This window comes from Salvelinus sp. IW2-2015, linkage group LG2 (assembly GCF_002910315.2).
Source record: "Salvelinus sp. IW2-2015 linkage group LG2, ASM291031v2, whole genome shotgun sequence".
NCBI classification, from domain to species: Eukaryota; Metazoa; Chordata; class Actinopteri; order Salmoniformes; family Salmonidae; genus Salvelinus; species Salvelinus sp. IW2-2015.
Window position 1 is genome coordinate 8614017 of NC_036839.1, and position 18923 is coordinate 8632939.

The following is an 18923-nucleotide window of genomic DNA, read 5'->3' on the forward strand; positions in this document are numbered from 1 at the left end:
TATCTTGTAATGTACCACGTGTAAACTTGGATAGCAGTCAGAATTGACTTGATCCACCTAATGTACTCAAACTGTTTTGAATCTATTGCACGTTCCATTGTAGAAATGGGAGACGGACAAGGAGACTGATATTGTTATTGTCAAAGGAGCCGGTGGGAAAGCCTTCTGTGCTGGTGGAGACATCAGAGGTAAATAAGACTGTCGAGAGTACACACGCACACGCATACTCACACAGTATCTTGATTTGTACTGAAAATGTCGTCATCTTCGTTTTCAAAAGTGTTTCATCTCTGTGCTTTACTGAGTGCATTTTGTAATCACATTTCCTCCTAGCTGTGACTGAAGCAGGGAAGATAGGAGATGCCCTTGCTAAAAACTTCTTCCGTGAAGAATACATCCTGAACAATGCTATTGGTATGTGTCCCAATCTGGCCTCTTCCATGATTCTGCTAGAGGGGAAACATTTTTAGGACAAACAATATGCCTGTGTATTACAAAACGTTTGATTTTCATTATGAATCTACAAGGACAGACCATTCTCTGATGAGACCAGTTATGTTTAGTATCTTGGGAGCACCAGTTTCCCTCCTTTGGCTCTCTGTTCTGTTTTGACTTATATTTTATTTGATCTTTTAAGGAACATATCAGAAACCATATGTGGCCCTTATTGATGGGATAACAATGGGAGGGGTGAGTATCTTTAAAAAAGAAAATTCGTTAAAATTTGACCCAGATCACCAAGCATACAGATAGATGACATTGCATGTTATTGCTGTTGTCGTGTTTTTGGCTATGCCGGATTAAGTTATATGACATGCTATTCTATATAATCCTTTCTCTGTAATTAATATTACCTGATTGAGCTAATCATGTAAATGTAATTAACTKGAAAGTCGGGGTACCACAAAATAATATTTATAGAGCAGTTATCTTCCGAATAAACTCTTAACTTCTCTCAGCTACGGATCCCTTTTATGGGATCACTTTCCTAAACAWCCGCTAGAATTGCAGGGCGCCAAATGCAAAAAATATTACAAAAAATATTTATAATCATGCAATCACAAGTGAAATATACCAAAACACAGCTTAGCTTGTTGTTAATCCACCTATCGTGTCAGATTTTGAAAATATATTTTACAGCGAAAGAAATCCAAGCTTTTGTGAGTGTAGCTTTCAATTCTACAACAGCTAGCCCCAAATTAGCATGGTCACGAAAGTCAGAAAAGCAATGAAATTAATCGCTTAACCTTTGATAATCTTCGGATGTTTCCACTCACGAGACTCCCAGTTACACAACAAATGTTATTTCTGTTCGATAAATATTACTTTTATCACAAAAAAACGCGATTTGGGTTGTGCATTATGTTGAGAACCAAAGCCGTATTCCGTTCGACAAATTCCAAAAAGTATCCGTAATGGTCATAGAAACATGTCAAATGTTTTTTATAATCAACCCTCAGGTTGTTTTTAACAAACATAATCGATAATATTTCACCTGGACCATAACCTATTCATTAAGAGACAAAAGGAAAATGGTGAGCCCCTCTGTCGCGGGCAGGAAATATTCCTTGACTACTTTTGAAAAATGTTGCTAATTTTTCTAAATAAAACCCTGAAACGATGTCTAAAGCCTGGTCACAGCCTGAGGAAGCCATTGGAAAAGGAATCTGGTTGATACCCCTTTAAATGGAGGTTAGACGGGCCAGGAAACACAGTTTTAAAAAAACATATCCCTTCCGGGTTACATTTTCTCAGGGTTTCGCTTGCAGAATAAGTATTGTTATACTCACAGACAATATTTTGACAGTTTTGGAAACTTTGGAGTGTTTTCTATCCTAATCTGTAAATTATATGCATATTCTACGATCTGGGCCAGAGAAAATGTCAGTTTACGTTAGGCACGTTATTTAAAAAATAATWWAAAAAATCTGACCCCTAGCGCTAAGAAGTTAAAGACCTAGTAATATTTTACATCAAAAGCAGTCAATATTAATCGTCACCTTATTTCAGTCTCATATTTGTATATCAGTTGTAAATTCTTGGTTATCTTCACGAACCCTGGCTAACAAGTTGAATCAGCAATACAAAATTGGATTTAATTATTTATTTACTAAATACCTAACTAATCACACAGAATTACATTTACATTTTTACATTTAAGTCATTTAGCTGACGCTCTTATCCAGAGCGACTTACAATTTGGAAAGTTCATACATATTCATCCTGGTCCCCCCGTGGGGAATGAACCCACAACCCTGGCGTTGCAAGCGCCATGCTCTACCAACTGAGCCACACGGGACCTATACATATACACAGAATGAATCATACCTTGATTATAAATTATGTCATAAAGGAAAATGTCCCTAGCGGACGGAACAGATATGACAGCTGGTTACACAAAGAAAAGGGGGCTGGGTTTGAGTGAAAGAGCGGGAAGACTGAAGAACAAAGGGAGAAGCAATGTCTCTATCGGGCCGTAGGCAGCTACTCTATCGTAAATACAGAATCGTATGCATTCTAAATTACCGCCCATTTGGAAAAGGAAAATGCAATAAATATTTACTCTGAGCTGCGCTTCAATAGGTTGGTGGTAGATGGAAGGCCGTGTTGCCCAACAGAGTCCTTTGTCCTTTGAAGAGTGTCTCTGGTGGTGAACTGGAAACGTTGTAGTGTTGTCGTTGTGTGGTAGACGGGATACTCTGTCCGTCCTTTCCTAGCCCAGGTTTACAGCGGCCGCTGCTAACTCAACGGCTAGGAGGTATCACTTCTGTAGTGAATAAGAGTTCAAAGTTCATACCATTAGCAACCAAAGCTCACGCTGAGGTTGGCTTCGTTCTGTAGTTATTATCTGAATCCTTCTGACATCGGACCGTCGTCCTAATGTACCCGGAACAGGAGGTTACATTTTCGTCAAGGGCTTATATAGTGGAGGGAGAAGGGTGTGTTTCATAGTTTATAACCCATGTCTCTTCACAGGGGCGGGCCACTGATTGAGCAGAGCCCTAACCTTATGAAAACCCAAATCTCTCATTTGGAAGCTAAAATTACATTTATTATTTTCACAAATAATTAAATTTTTATACATTTGTATTGCACAACAATTCCATGTTAATCTGATAACTATAATGTGTAGACTTTCCCAGATACAGTTTAGGTCGTCCTGTCATCAGTCATAATGTCTCAGATGACAACCGAACTGACATCATATTCATTAAGTACCAACGCATATTTTCAACTGGTTCTATTACCGAAATATGGTTCCTTTCCCTCCACTTGTTTGATGTTCCCAGACTCTCTATGTTTAACAAAGGCTATTCAAGAGTCCCTCTGTAGAGTCAAGAGAGAGGGAAGGGAGAAAGGTATTTATGGGGGGGTCATAAACCTTACCCACAGGCCAACGTCATGACACTGTGGTGCYCGTTTTCACCACAAGATGGCGACATGAGGGCATGATTAACATGATTTCTTGGGATCAGAGGGGCAGGGATGTATTGTGGTCCTGGTGGTCATTCTGTCAAGGCAGCTTGTCTCTGTAATCTCTCTTGGAGGGAGAAAATGATGGAACAAAATAAAAACATAGGGGTAGGAGGGGAGGGCCTCTCAACCCAAACGTGGTTGGGTTGAGAACCCAACAAAATGGCAAATGGGTAACCGGTTGGTTCCCAAACTAGAATGAGTATTTGAATATGTTGTCATTTCGTGAATATCATGTCCCTTTTATCTGTGCAGAAATAAAGTGAGAATGCTAAGCCTTTGAGCCATCGCCAGTGACCCAGTTTCAGGTTTATTTGAAATGACAATGTACCACAAACAAGGACAGATTTTTCCTTTGGTGGAAAACACTTGTACTGTGCATGCGTTAGACTACCGTCCACAGCAGTATTAAATTGCTTTAATTTGCTAAGTTATGGGACWGAGGTGGAAGAAATAGGGATGGATTTTTGTTGTGTTGATTCAGCGGCCCTCAATCTGTCAAGGGACTACTCGTGTATTTCACAAGTGCTTGTATTTCATTCACTTCAAATGTACTCTCAGGTTTGATCATAGCTAAACCATATACAGCTCATTTACATGAAGCCCTCTAGAGCAGGGATCATAAACTAGATTCAGCCGCGGGACGATTTTCTTTTTAGCGCACAATTACAAATCAGACTGCAAATTGACCGCAAGAAGACCAAACCAATATAATATTTGACTAAAACATAATAATTTCAAACCTTGCTTACGTTTGTATATTATCACATACGTCTCTCTATTATGCGTGGGAATAATTTAGAACCGATTTTCACTTTGAGCTGGTTTGCTGGTGTTTGTACAGTATTTTATTTCCCCCCAAAATAATAGATTTTGTATACATTTGTATATTGTATACTGTATAACATTGTATACATTTTTTTGTATACATTTTTTTGCTCAGAAAACTTGGGAGGCCAAATGAAGTCCCTATAAATTTACATCACCCTTGTGTGTTTGCAAACATTGCTGCACGAGGGCGACGTGAGCCATATTGGTTGCAGAACGTGGGGGAGTTCTCATAGACGGGCAACAAAAAAGCCTCTCTTTACATGTAGCTTATGAGTGCATTTCACACTACTTTGGGATTATAATTGAATATTAAGGCTCGTATGAATGTTGTACTTAATATAAGCTTTGTGTCATCATCGCAAATGAACTGCATTATACTTTAAGTTCAACCAGTAAAATGGCTCTTTGGCTAGCTTTGCTACAGCCTAGGTCAATGAGCGTCAGCATTCTAGCTAACTGCTGCTGCATGCAAAATAGGTATTTTGCAATGATCACAACCAAATATAATCTTAGCGACTGTTCAAGCAGTAAGCGTATGAGAAGTAATACCTACGTAAATCTAGGCTATGTTGAATGGGCACAGATAGCGATGGGGGTCTTTCAGCATCCAAAAATTGAGAGCATCAGTGCCTGAGGTCAGTGTGTCTGGACTGAAAAGGGGCCTATGGCCGAAGATTAATCTTTCATTGCGAGTGGTAATACACCGACCACCCTGCAGGTGTCAGTCATATGCTTTACATCCTGTAGTCCTGACCAGCTCCTTTTATTGTGAATTGATACCTAGCTGGGCTCTCATTGGTTAGGATGAGAAGTGGCGTAGACCAGAGCATATTGCTGCCACTTGTTTTTTTTCTTTCATCCTCCTGTTAGACTCGCTTGGAATGGGAATGAATACCTTGTTGTCCTGCAGTTTGCTAGAGYAGGAGAGACACTAGCTAGAATTACACAGATGGTAGTCATATCCTGAGTTGATGCCGAAGGCAGTCAATACAGACATGAAAGCATACCGTTATCGGTCTTTCTGATATTAGAGTACAAGCCACCCCGTTTTTTTTTTAATATGAGTAGATCGTTTTGGAATATAGGACTGTAGAATGTCTCACTTATACGTACCTTGTTGTTAACAACACATTTCGATTCACACAGCTCCTTGTGAAGTCACGTCTGTAATTCTACAGTAGTAGTTCATTCATTTGCCCAGCCTGTCACTAGAAGTGATGTATGATGGACGAGACACTGTGACAATAGTCCCACCCGGCTGTCAGACTGTCAGCTGTGTGTCGCTTCCTTTTCCTCCCTGGTCCCTGCCCATCCTCTGWGTCCTGCATGTTCACGGCTGCCCACCAAGGTCTCTGAGCACAGACGAGATGCGTGTGTCCATCGGGTTCAATGGCGTCGTGTTTGTTCTCGGTATCCCTCTGGCAGGGTGGAGTCACAGAAAGCTGTGAGAAATCTCTCTCACACACACAGATATGTCAATGTTCTTGTGGAATATGAAAGGGTTGGACTCAGGCAGGCTACATTCAGATAACTCTCCTTGTGCAGGGACAGACATAAATCAAATCAAACTATTTGTCACATGTGCCGAATACATGTGTAGACCTTACTGTGAAATGCTTAGTCACAAGTCCTTAACCAACAGTGCAGTTCAAGAAAGAGTTTAGAAAATATTTACCAAATAAACGAAAGTAAAAAAATATATAAAAAGTAACACAATAAAATGACAATAATGAGGCTATATACAGGGGGGTACCGGTTCCCGAGTCAATCTCGTGGGTAAGGTTAGTCAAGGTCATTTGTACATGTAGGTAGTGGTGAAGTGACTATGCATAGATACACAGCGAGTAGCAGCAGTGTAAAAAACAAATGGAGGGGGGTGGTCAATGTAAATAATCCGGTGGCCATTTTGATGAATTGTTCAGCAGTCTTATGGCTTGGGAGATAGAAGCTGTTGAGCCTTTTGGTCCTAGACTTGGCGCTCCGGTACCGCTTGCCGTGCGGTAGCAGAGAGAACAGTCTGACTTACTCACCTGTAAGGGGCGCTCCTTGGAATCTCCTGTGGATTGAGAAGTCCTCTAAAGTATGTTTTACCCTCAACATCTTTATCACTATTGTTTATACTTTAGGGCTTCACTTTTGTTCTCTGCATATTTCCATGGGGGTGAAGGTGTGGATGTCTAGCGATAGACGACTAGGAAAAGGCATAAATTCAGTGGTTGGATGGTGGAAAGCAGTAGTTTAATGGAAGTTTTTAGCCCTGTCCGATCAGAACCATCTGTCCTGAATGAGGGCTTGATTTATTGCCCTTTCAGATTTTTAAGGGTGTTCCCACATCCCGGTCTAACGCAGCAAACAAGGACTACCTGTTGGCCTAATCAAACACAACAGAGCCACTGGGCTAGGCTATACTGACACAATTTATTAGCACTGTTAACCGATGACACTCCATCCTCACACCTCTTTTCACTAAACATTGCCTGCCTATCACAAAACACACTTTCAAATAGTGTTTTCACAATTTCACCCGATCCCTGCATTTGAAAGACAGTATCGGTCTTACATTGTAGAGTGATTCCTCACTTTTCCACAAAATGCAATCCATTGAATGGTCTTTTTGGAGGCAGGATTGTTGACATATATTTGTGTCTAAAAGCATAATGGAAAAATAATTAATAAAAGTTAGTATATTTGTGACATTTTGGCCTTACCCAGGCCTCCTTTAAGACGCCATAATGTTTCATCTGTAAGTGCTATGAAGTAGAAATTGGTGTCGTATGAAGCTTAACTGCTTGCTCTTCAATATGAGTAGTATTTTTTTCCGTTTGTTTTCCGTTAATTTATGAATATAGAAAAATATAAACATGAATATTGGAAAAACAGACTGTTTTGACAAATTATTCTATATATTATTGAACATAATATACTCTACGGGCGTATCAAAGTTCCAGAGTGTTAGTTTTAAAGTTATGGCCCATTGTATACATAAAAATTGGAATAGTAAGCAGCCCTCCTTTTTACTTGTATCATTGCAAATTCTTTAAATCACCAGCAGAGGGTGACCATTTTTTTAATACATTTTCACATTCACTCTGTTGGCAATGCTTACAAATTGGATCATAACTGTAAAAGTAGCAGAAATCCCACTCTAGAACTTTGATATGCCCGTACAGTATTTTATGTTCAACAATATATTGAAACATTAGCCAAATCAAAAATGTAATTTTTTTCAATGTTTATGAATCAATGTAAAAAAAATATTAAAAAAATACAAAAGAAAAGGTAATGGAATCAAAACACTACTCATATTACAGAGCAAGTGGATAAGCTTCATGTGACACCAATGTCTGCTTTGTAGCACTAACAGATGAAACATTATGGAGTCTTAAAGCTGCACTATTATTTTGGGGCTCCCGAGTGGCGCAAGGCACTGCATCTCAGTGCTATAGGCGGCACTACAGACCCTGGTTTGATTCCAGGCTGTATCACAACCGGCCATGATTGGGAGTCCGCACAATTGGGCGGCGCACAATTGGCCCAACATCGTCCTGGTTTAGGGTTTGGCCGGGGTAGGCCGTCATTGTAAATAAGAATTTGTTCTTGCCTGGTTAAATAAAAACATAAAAAATATTTAACTTTTTGGGTGAGCTGACCAAATTGACATATAAATGGACTTATAGATTTCTCATTGAAAGCAAGTTTAAGAACATGTAGATCTGTTCTATGTGCGCTATTTCTATGCTTCCGGTTCTTATGTTTGGTTTTTGCGTCTTTTACTTATTTTGTACACCAGCTGAAAATACATGTTTTTGAAAATATTTCTCAGTGGTGTAGATGGTACAATGATTCTCTCCACTATACTTGCTTGTTTTGACACTTAAACTGGAATTAGGCGAACTATTCGAATTTTTGCAACCGGGAAATGACGGAGCGATTTCTGCATATTGCACCTTTTAAAGAAGGCCTGGGTAACACCAACTTCACAGCTTGAATTTAAAAGGGGGAAATTTTGGTATTTTGTCACACACACAATACCCCATAATGTGAGTGGAATTATGTTTTTAGAATTGTTTACAAATCAATTAAAAATGCAAAGCTGAAATGTCTTGAGTCAATAAATATTCAACCCCTTTGTTATGGCAAGCCTAAATAAGTTCAGGAGTAAAAATGTGCAAGTTGCACTCTGTGTGCAATAATAGTGTTTAACATGATTTTTGAGTCACTACCTCATCTCTGTACCCCCACACAAACAATTATATGAAAGGTCCCTCAGTTGAGCAGTGAATTTCAAGCATGGATTCAACCACAAAGACCAGGAGGTTTTCCAATGCCTCACAAAGAAGGGCACCTATTGGTAGACATTTTTTTTTTAAAGCAAACATTAAGATCCCATTGAGCATGGTGAAGTTATTAAGTACACTTTGGGTGGTGTATCAATACACCCAGTCACTACAAATTTACAGGGGTCCTTCCTAACTCAGTTGCTGGAGAGGAAGAAAACCGCTCAGGGATTTCACCATGAAGCCAGAAAGTAAGTTTAATGGCTGTGATGGGGGGAAAAACTGAGGATGCATAAACAACATTGTAGGCCTACTCCACAATACTAACCTAATTGACAGAGTGAAAAGAAGGACGCCTGTACACAATAAAAGTATTCCAAAACATGTATCCTGTTTGCAACAGGGCACTAAAGTAATACTGCAAAAAATGTTGCAAAGTAATTAACCCTTTGTATTCAGGACAAAAAGTTATGTTTGGGGTAAATCCAATACAACAACCATTACAGAGTACCACTCTGCATATTTTCAAGCATATTGGTGGCTGCATCATGTTAAGGGTATGCATGCTTGCAATCGTTAAGGCCTGGGGAGCACAGGTAAAATCGCAGAGGAAAACCTGGTTTGTTCTGCTTTCCACCAGACACTGAGATGAATTCACCTTTCTGTAGGACAATAACCCGAAACACACGCCCAAATATGCACTCAAGTTGTTTACCAAGACAACATTGAATGTTCCTGAGTGGCCTAGTTATAGTTTTGACTTAAATCGGCTTGAAAATCTATAGCAAGGCTTGAAAATGGCTGTCTAGCAATGATCAACAAGCAACTTGACAGAGCTTGAAGAATTTAAAATAGAATAATGTGCAAATATTGTACAATCCAGGTGTGCAAAGCTCTTACAGACTTACCCAGAAAGACTCAGCTGACAAAGGTGATTCTAACGTATTGACTGGTGGGTTTGAATATTAATGAATATTCAGATTACTAATGTATTTTCAATACATTTGCAAGAACTTCTAAAAACATGTTTTCACAGTCATGATGGGGTATTGTATATACATGGGTGAGGGAAAAAATGATGTGAATCCATTTTGAATTCAGGCTGTTACAATTTTGAGGGGAATAAGTCAAGGGGTATGAATACTTTAATACTTTCTGAAGGCACCGAATGCCAACTTTGAAATTATTTCTCAATGATGCTTTTACATACAAATGTCAAATACATGTCAACAATCCATCTACAAAATCATGGTCGTCTTTTGTCCTGGTTTTGTGAGGAATCACTCTGTAGGTGTATTCTTATTGTTACATTTCATGCCCTTAACCCTTGCTTTTACCCCTTGTTTGATGTGCTTGCCTTCAATGTTCACCCAGCAATATCTACATAGGTTTTTTTCTCATTTGGATTTGTTCAACTCCTGTGGCCTCTCTCGCCTACTTTTCAAAGGTTATCGAGAAGAGGCAGAGAAGGACGTGGATGGGAAAAATGCGCTTGAAATGAGTATGAAATTAGATTCCCCTTCTCCACTCGCTTGTCATCAGGCAAATGACATTTACAGGGGCGTATCCCAAAAATAAATTGAGTTTGTTGTTCAAGACACTTTATAGATAAAATGATAAGTAGCATTTWAAAAAAAACACACTTCCATTTGCATTTACATCTCCTCAACCACCTATCTGTTTCCGGGTCACAGAGGAGAGAGGGGCTGGAGGACAGACTATTGGCCAAATGAAAAGGCCATATAGGCAAAACAGTAGAGGAAGCAAACCATTTAAATGGGATTGAGCCTTTGTTGCAGCAACATGCATTGTCTTCTGTTGATGATGATAATGTTCTGATGTAGTGTCAGGTTGATTCTCTACTGCATGTGACAACTGATCTTAGCTGACGCTCGGTATTGCATCGATAAAGCGTGATATTTTTGGCTTTGAACTGCTTGTTTTACTAAGTCTGCATGATTTTTCAGCAGTTCTCTGGACATTTGTTCGTTCAAATTTTTATTAGGATGTGGAGGGGCTGCTGGTGGCTGCCAGACGTTGTAGTCTATCAAATCAGGCATCATAGACGGTGTTCTTCCCAAACCTCCAGATGCTTTTTCTGGAACGGTTCGCTTCCGGATGTTTGATTAATCTGTTAGTGAGGTCAAAAACAGTTCCCAATACTGGGTCATAGTCATTAGGGCACGCAACGGAAAATGTACAGTTGAAGTCAGAAGTTTACATACACTTATGTTGGAGTCATTAAAACTCGTTTTTCAACCACTCCACAAATTTCTTGTTAACAAACTATAGTTTTGGCAAGTCGGTTAGGACATCTACTTTGTGCATGACACAAGTCATTTTTCTAACAATTGTTTACAGACAGATTATTTCACTTATAATTCACTATCACAATTCCAGTGGGTCAAAAATGTACATACACTAAGTTGACTGTGCCTTTTAAACAGCTTGAAAAATTCCAGAAACTGATGTCATGGCTTTAGAAGCTTCTGATAGGCTAATTGATGTCATTTGAGTCAATTGGCGGTTTACCTGTATTTCAAGGCCTACCTTCAAACTCCGTGTCTCTTTGCTTGACATCATGGGAAAATCAGCCAAGACCTCAGGGGGAAAAAATAGTGGACCTCCACAAGTCTGGTTCATCCTTGTGAGCAATTTCCAAATGCCTGAAGGTACCACGTTCATCTGTACAAACAATAGTATGCAAGTATAAACACCATGGGACCACGCAGCCGTCATACCGCTCAGGAAGGAGACGCATTCTGTCTCCTAGAGATGAACGTACTTTGGTGCGAAAAGTGCAAATCAATCCCAGAACAACAGCAAAGAACCTTGTGGAGGAAACCGGTACAAAAGTATCTATATCCACAGTAAAACGAGTCCTATATTGACATAACCTGAAAGGCCGCTCAGCTACGAAGAAGCCACTGCTCCAAAACCGCCATAAAAAGCCAGACTACGGTTTGCAACTGCACATGGGGACAAAGATCGTACTTTTTGGAGAAATGTCCTCTGGTCTGATGGAACAAAAATAGAACTGTTTGGCCATACTGACCATCGTTATGTTTGGAGGACAAAGGGGGAGGCTTGCAAGCCGAAGAACACCATCCCAACCGTGAAGCACGGGGGTGGCAGCATCATGTTGTGGGGGTGCTTTGCTGCAGGAGGGACTGGTGCACTTCACAAAATAGATGGCATCATGAGGGAGGAAAATGATGTGGATATATTGAAGCAACATCTCAAGACATCAGTCAGGAAGTTAAAGCTTGGTTCCAAATGGGTCTTCCAAATGGACAATGTCCCCAAGCATACTTCCAAAGTTGTGGCAAAATGGCTTAAGGACAACAAAGTCAAGGTATTGGGAGTGGCCATCACAAGCCCTGACCTCAATCCTATAGAAAATGTGTGGGCAGAACTGAAAAAGCGTGTGTGAGCATGGAGGCCTACAGACTTGACACAGTTACACCAGCTCTGTCTGGAGGAATGGGCCAAAATTCACCCAACTTATTGTGGGAAGCTTGTGGAAGGCTACCCGAAACGTTTGACCCAAGTTAAACAATTTAAAGGCAATGCTACCAAATACTAATTGACTGTATGTAAACTTCTGACCCACTGGGAATGTGATGAAAGAAATAAAAGCTGAAATAAATCATTCTCTCTATTATTCTGTCATTTCACATTCTTAAAATAAAGTGGTGATCCTAACTGACCTTAAACAGGGAATTTTTACTAGGATTAAATGTCAAGAATTGTGAAAAACTGAGTTTAAATGTATTTGGCTAAGGTGTATGTAAACTTCCAACTTCAACTGTAAATGAGAAGTTCTTATTGGACAAGTCCATGTAGTCCCTCCGTGTTTCATAATGAATGCCACCCACTTGTAGTGACATGTCTGATTAGGGTGAGGCTGCAGAATGAGGACTACACCTCAGCCCTTCTATTGGGACTAAATAAAGCTCCATGCTAACTGACCCCCTGATCCATGCTAACTGATGTTCTAGCTAGATCATCCCAGTTCCTTATCCTGTGTCTCCTATCTATTATGTAAACAGGATGTACAGCTACAGGAAAGACGACGTCAGGTTGACGTTTTAGTCATTTAGCAGACGCTCTTATCCAGAGCGACTTAGTGCGTTCATCTTAAGACGGCTAGGTGGGAAAATCACGTCATAGTAAGTACATTTTCCTCAAAGTAGATATCAGCAAAGTCTGAGCTAGTAAGAAAAAAGCTGATGATGTCATGATGACGCATCACGTAACGGTACTCAAATGCCTACCTTGAATAGAATATTACAGGTAAATACTGATGCAATACGATGCTTCACTAACGATTTGAAATGCTCTGCACAATCAGGCGCAGATCTTTTGATAATCTTATCAACAAACCTCTGCCAAGCATGACTTTATAGTCTGAAGGGTGAAATGGGGGATTGAATCATCCTGATAGGTCAGACGAGAACACGCTCACACCCCACACACAAACTCTGAATCCAAAACCGGTCACACTATGAAAGCCACTATTAAATCTATGCCTTACATTGAAACAGCAAGACAGTGGTTGTGTGAGAAGTGCTTACACCACAATAATGGCTGGTAGAGTGCACTCAGCTCCTTCTCKAGAGTGCGGTACATTTCCATATTTATTGAAAGGCTCTAATATTGTGGGAAGACCAGAGAGGACTGTTCTGTGGCAAAGGCTTGGGAGTAATGGCTGCTCATTGATTGAGATTTGGCCCTGGTTAGTTGTGTGTATGCAATCTTTACCTACCTCCCGGAGAAAAGCCTTCTTGTTCGTTAATGTCTCTGTAATACTATCTGTGTGTTTCATTTAGGGAGAGTCGYCTCTAACAGAGACCCTTAGTTTCTCCTCAGGGTATTTCCTTCCATTTTCATTTAGACTCCTGTTGAAAAGACAAGGAAATCCCGTAACCTTGTTTCAGTCATAGTTAGATTAGCCTGCCCCTCTCTCCTGCATTCATCAGATAATGGGGATGTTATTCCACACAAAGACCAGAGGATTGTAATGAACTATTGTCAAATCCTGCAGCTCTTTTTGTTGACTTCAAAAGGAATACTTAGCCATTGTCTTTGCCTCTGATGCCATTCTAGTGAGCAGTAGCCTACTACAACTTAACTACTAAAGTAAAGATGCAAAGTTGAGTGAAAGTGGAATAAAGAGTCAGAAGCCCCCCCCCAAAATCACTATTACCCACATGGATATTTCATTGTTTTATGGAGAAGTTTTTTGTGGAAAAAAAATCTTCTGCAGTGTATTAATAGCTATATACTGTAGATGAGAATACCCAAGTGACTCCTGATGAAGCCATAGAATGTGAAGAACGAAATGTGCTAGGCCTGGGCTACACTGTATATTTGACAAGTCCTATGTTCCCAGGAATCCGAGTACCCTGGACGTGTAATTTGGCGCTACCGATAGATCATGTTGTTCCTTTTACTTTTATGGGTATGATTTTCATTTTATGGAATGTTAAATGAGGCGCTTCCCTTTCATGCTTCTTCATTCCGACCAGCAGTTCCCATCGTTATAAAAAGGCGAGAGATATACAGCCTCAGATTCCATCCTGTTAAGGATTCTTCTTGAACCTTGGTGGGGGGAAATCTGCTTTTCCACTCCCGTCTCCAGACTCTGCACAGCCATGTCAATGGGTGGTATTTTCCACTTCGGAGGAAAGCCTGGTTAGAGCTGGCTAGACAGACAACTCATATTCCATCCATTTGTTACTGGCTTCTCCATCTCTGGTGTCCTGATTCGATGGGAATGACTCAGAGAACCAAACAAGAAGAGAATGTCCTTCAACGGCCATTTACACGCACAACACTTCCTTACCCTGCACATTCTATAACAAAATGTAATCAGAACTTCATGAAATATAGATTCATACACAATTTCATGCTAGTTAGAGAGGTCAAATATGTTGTAGAAGTCCCTAACTACAAGTTAATTTGGGCCTTGCATATAAATCATCCTTCAGTGCGACAGAAATCACTTGACGCTTTAGGCCTTCAGCAAAATGTGATTGATTTGAATTGCTGCAAACGGAGGTATTGATACACTAACCGGGACACTGACTGCTCTACAGACCTACGGTAAAAGATGTCCATCCTCCGGGGACCATTGACTCTGTCAGGGCAGTTCAATCAACTAGTAAAGTTRTGTTTTCCTTACCAAGGTCTCCTCCCATCCTCTCGTCATTTCCTCAATGTCATTCTATGCTTTTATTTCCTTTTAAGGTCTCCTGTACTGCATATCCTCATTTTCTTTCAAAAATGAGTGGGCTGCTGCCCACTCGTGTCCCCCAAGCAGAGTTGACTCAGCTCAAGGGTCGTTGTCTGTTGTAGGTCATGCCTGTCAATTGGGGGCTCTCACGTCACGTCAGAGCTACATATCTCCCGGTCAACACCAGAGAGGCGTCTGTTCAGTTTCTGTTCATAAGATGTTGTTTAATCTGCACGGCCATTTGTCACACAACCCCTAGATTTACCCGGGGTGGTCGGGGTCGTCTATGTGTTTGTTTTGGCTCACTGTTTATTGTTAKTGTTAGCCAGCTGCCTGCCTGTCTGTAGTCACGGACTCACTGCAGACTAGACGCTACGTGCTCCTTCACATTCAATGCAGAGCAGGTGCTGATGTGCTCTGTGCACATGTACCAAAGTTTTAAATCACCTATATCGCCAAATAGAACAACTAAAGATTAGATAAGGCTATCCACATCATGTTAAGATTAAGGGAGCTGTGCAGCTGGTCTTAACCAATGGCCATGTATTGTGAACAATGTGCTGCTCTTTTACACTGATCTTTTACTGAGAGGAACCTTATATAAAATGAGCTTGGGCTGACGGCAGTCTCTCTTACCATATAGTACCAGTCAAAAGTTTGGACACACCTACTCATTCAAAGGTTTTTATTTATTTTTACTATTTTCTACATTGTAGAATAATAGAGAAGACATCAAACTATAAAATAACACATGGAATCATGTAGGAACCAAAAAAAGTGTTAAACAAATCAAAATATATTAGATTCTTCAAAGTATCCACCCTTTGCCTTGATGACAGCTTTGCACACTCTTAGCATTTTCTCAACCAGCTTCACCTGGAATGCTTTTCTAACAGTCTTGGAGTTCCCACATATGCTGAGCACTTGTTGGCTGCTTTTCCTTCACTTTGCATTCCAACTCATCCCAAACCATCTCAATTGGGTTGAGGTCAGGTGATTGTAAAGGCCAAGTCATCTAATGCGGCACTATATCACTCTCCTTCTTGGTCAAATAGCCRTTTACACAGCCTGGAGGTGTGTTGGGTCATTGTCCTGCTTAAAAACAATTAGCCCCACTAAGCGCAAACCAGATGGGATGGTGTATCGCTGTAGAATGCTGTGGTAGCTGTTACGTTCCCCAGTTTCTGTTTTAGTTTGTATTTGAGTGTGTGTTTCAGGATGATGGCTTCCTGAAATTCTCCCCAAGCAGCTGATTGGTCGGCCCCAATTGATGATTGGAGAGCTGACCCCGCCCCCTCGTCAAGACACAGCTGTCTCTAATTACCAATGCCTTCTGAAGCTATAAAAGCCAGTGTTCTGTTGTTCAGAAGAGAGAGATTTTTGCTGAGAGATTGCAGAAAGATTGAATGTGATATAGATCATTGCTGAGAGAGGAGGTTGATGGCTGAGGGTTATAGCATGTTGGTCGTTGGTATGTACTGTATTAGTTGTTGCTGGGAGCAGTTGGTATGTTCTGTGTGAGATTGTTGCTCAGTTAGAGCTTATTTGATGTCCTTTGTTTCTTAGTTTGTTTGAGAGATTGTTCGATATTCTGTTTCATTTGTTCCCGAAGGGGAAGGCACCTAGGGAGTGCTTAGGCAAGAGGCCCGCGGGCATACATATACCCGTAGTATATTCACTGTCTAGGCACACTAGGTAAGACCTGGGCGGACCACCCCCTGTATTTTGGTTAGCGCACCAGGCGGTGCTAAGTTAGGTAAGTAGTGGGTAGGCAGGTTAGATAGGAGAGGGGGGGGGGGCTTTGACATTTACTTTCTTTGCTTTGGTTCCATCCAGCCCCTTTTCCCCATATTACCGTGTAAAGGAATAAAATCCTAGTAAACGGTCTATTCTGCCTTTTGTCGTCCTTTCTCACACCTACAGTCCCATACCTCTTTCACAGCACGGGGAGTTGAGTTGTAGCAGGGTGTTGCGTTCCCTCTTCCTAGAGGCGTGCGTAACAGTAGCCATGCTGGTTAAGTGTGCCTTGAATTCTAAATATATCACAGACAGTGTCACCAACCAAGCACCATCACACCACCACCTCTATGCTTCATGGTGGGAACCACACATGCAGAGATCATCCGTTCACCMACTCTGCGTCTCACAAAGACAKAGCGGTTAGAGCCAAAKATTTCAAATTTTGGCATTTAACCCGGTCTAATGCCCATTGCTCGTGTTTCTTGACCCAAGCAAGTCTTTTCTTCTTATTGGTGTCCTTTTAGTAGTGGTTTCTTTGCAGCAATAAGACCATGAAACCCTGTTCTGGATTGACTGACCTTCATGTCTTGAAGTAATGATAAACTGTTGTTTCTCTTTGCTTATTTGAGCTGTTTTGCCATTTGCRAAGACTTGGTCTTTTACCAAATAGGCCTATCTTCTGTATACCACCCCTACCTTGTCATGACACAACTGATTGGCTCAAATGCAGTTTAACACTTTTTTTGAGTTCCTACATGAGTCCATATGTATTATTTCATAGTTTTGATGTCTTTGCTATTTTTCTTATATAAGTCCTGGATGGCAGGAAGCTTGGCCCCAGTGATGTACTGGGCCGTACGCACACCATATGTAGTGCCGAGCAGTTGTCATACCAGGCGGTGATGCTCTCGATGGTGCAGCTGTAGAACTTTTTGAGGACCCATGCCAAATCTTTTCAGTCTCCTGAGGGGGAAAAGGTGTTGTGGCCTCTTCATGACTGTCTTGGTGTGTTTACCATGATAGTTTGTTGGTGATGTGGACACCAAGGAACTTGAAACTCTCCGCCCGCTCCACTGCCACCACGTTGATGTGAATGGGGGGMGTGTTCAGCCCTCCTTTTCCTGTAGTCCACGATAATCTCCTTTGTCTTGCTCACGTTGAGGGAGAGGTTGTTGTCCTGGCACCACACTGCCAGCTCTCTGACCTCCTCCCAAAAGGCTGTCTCATCGTTGTCGGTGATCATGCCTACCACTGTTGCGTCATCAGCAAACTTAATGATGGTGTTGGAGTTGTGCTTGACCACGCAGTCATGGGTGAACAGGGAGTACAGGAGGGGACTAAGCACGCACCCCTGAGGCCCCATGTTGAGGATCAATGTGGCAGATGTGTTGTTGTCTAACCTTACCACCTGGGGGCGGCCCGTCAGGAAGTCCAGGATCCAGTTGCAGAGGGAGGTGTTTAGTCCCAGGGTCCTTAGCTTAGTGATGAGGTGTTCCTTTTGTCCAGGTGGGAAAGGCCAGTGTGGAGTGCGATTGAGATTGCGTCATCTTTGGATTTGTTGGGGCAGTATGCGAATTGGAGTGGGTCTAGGGTTTCCAGGATGAAGGTGTTGATCTGAGCCATGACCAGCCTTTCAAACAACTTTATGGCTACCGACGTGAGTGCTACGGGGCGGTAGTCATTTAGGCAGGTTACCTTTCTTGGGCACAGGGACTAGGATGGTCTACTTGAAATGTGTGTATTACAGACTCGGTCAGGGAGAGGTTGGAAATGTCAGTGAAGACTCTTGCCAGTTGCTCCGTGCATGCTCTGAGTACACGTCCTGGTAATCCGTCTGGCCCCGCGGCCTTGTAATTGATGACCTGGTTAAAGGTCTTGCTCACATCGGTTACGGAGAGCGTGATCACACAGTCGTCCGGAACAGCTGGGGCTCTCATACATGCTTCAGTGTTGCTTGCCTCGAAGCGAGCATTAAAGGCATTTAGCTCGACTGGTAGGCTCACTGGGCAGCTCGCGTCATGGTTTCCCTTTGTAATCTGTAATAGTTTGCAAGCCCTGCCACATCTGACAAGCATCAGAGCCGGTGTAGTAGAATTCAATCTTAGTCCTGTTTTTTTTTTTGCCTGTTTGATGGTTCGTCTGAGGACATAGCAGGATTTCTTATAAGCTTTTCTATTAGTGTCCTGCTCCTTGAAAGCGGCAGCTCTAGCCTTTAGCTATGCCTGTAATCCATGGCTTCTGGTTGGGATATGAACGTACGGTCACTGTGGGGACGACATCGTCGATGCACTTATTGATGAAGTCGATGACTGAGATGGTATACTCCTCAATGCCATTGGATGAATCCCGGAACATATTCCAGT

The 18923-nt window shown here is 41.5% G+C and overlaps 1 protein-coding gene across 2 annotated transcripts in view; it reads left to right on the forward strand.

Annotated features, from left to right (window-relative positions):
* hibch (3-hydroxyisobutyryl-CoA hydrolase) overlaps positions 1 to 18923 on the forward strand; it is a 52178-nt gene that overhangs the window by 9793 nt on the left and 23462 nt on the right. For both annotated transcript variants that reach the window (XM_024001274.2, XM_024001284.2), the window contains exons 4-6: positions 104 to 188; positions 334 to 414; positions 638 to 690. In XM_024001274.2, coding sequence (XP_023857042.1) covers positions 104 to 188; positions 334 to 414; positions 638 to 690 — 219 coding nt within the window. The remainder of the gene's footprint in view (positions 1 to 103; positions 189 to 333; positions 415 to 637; positions 691 to 18923) is intronic.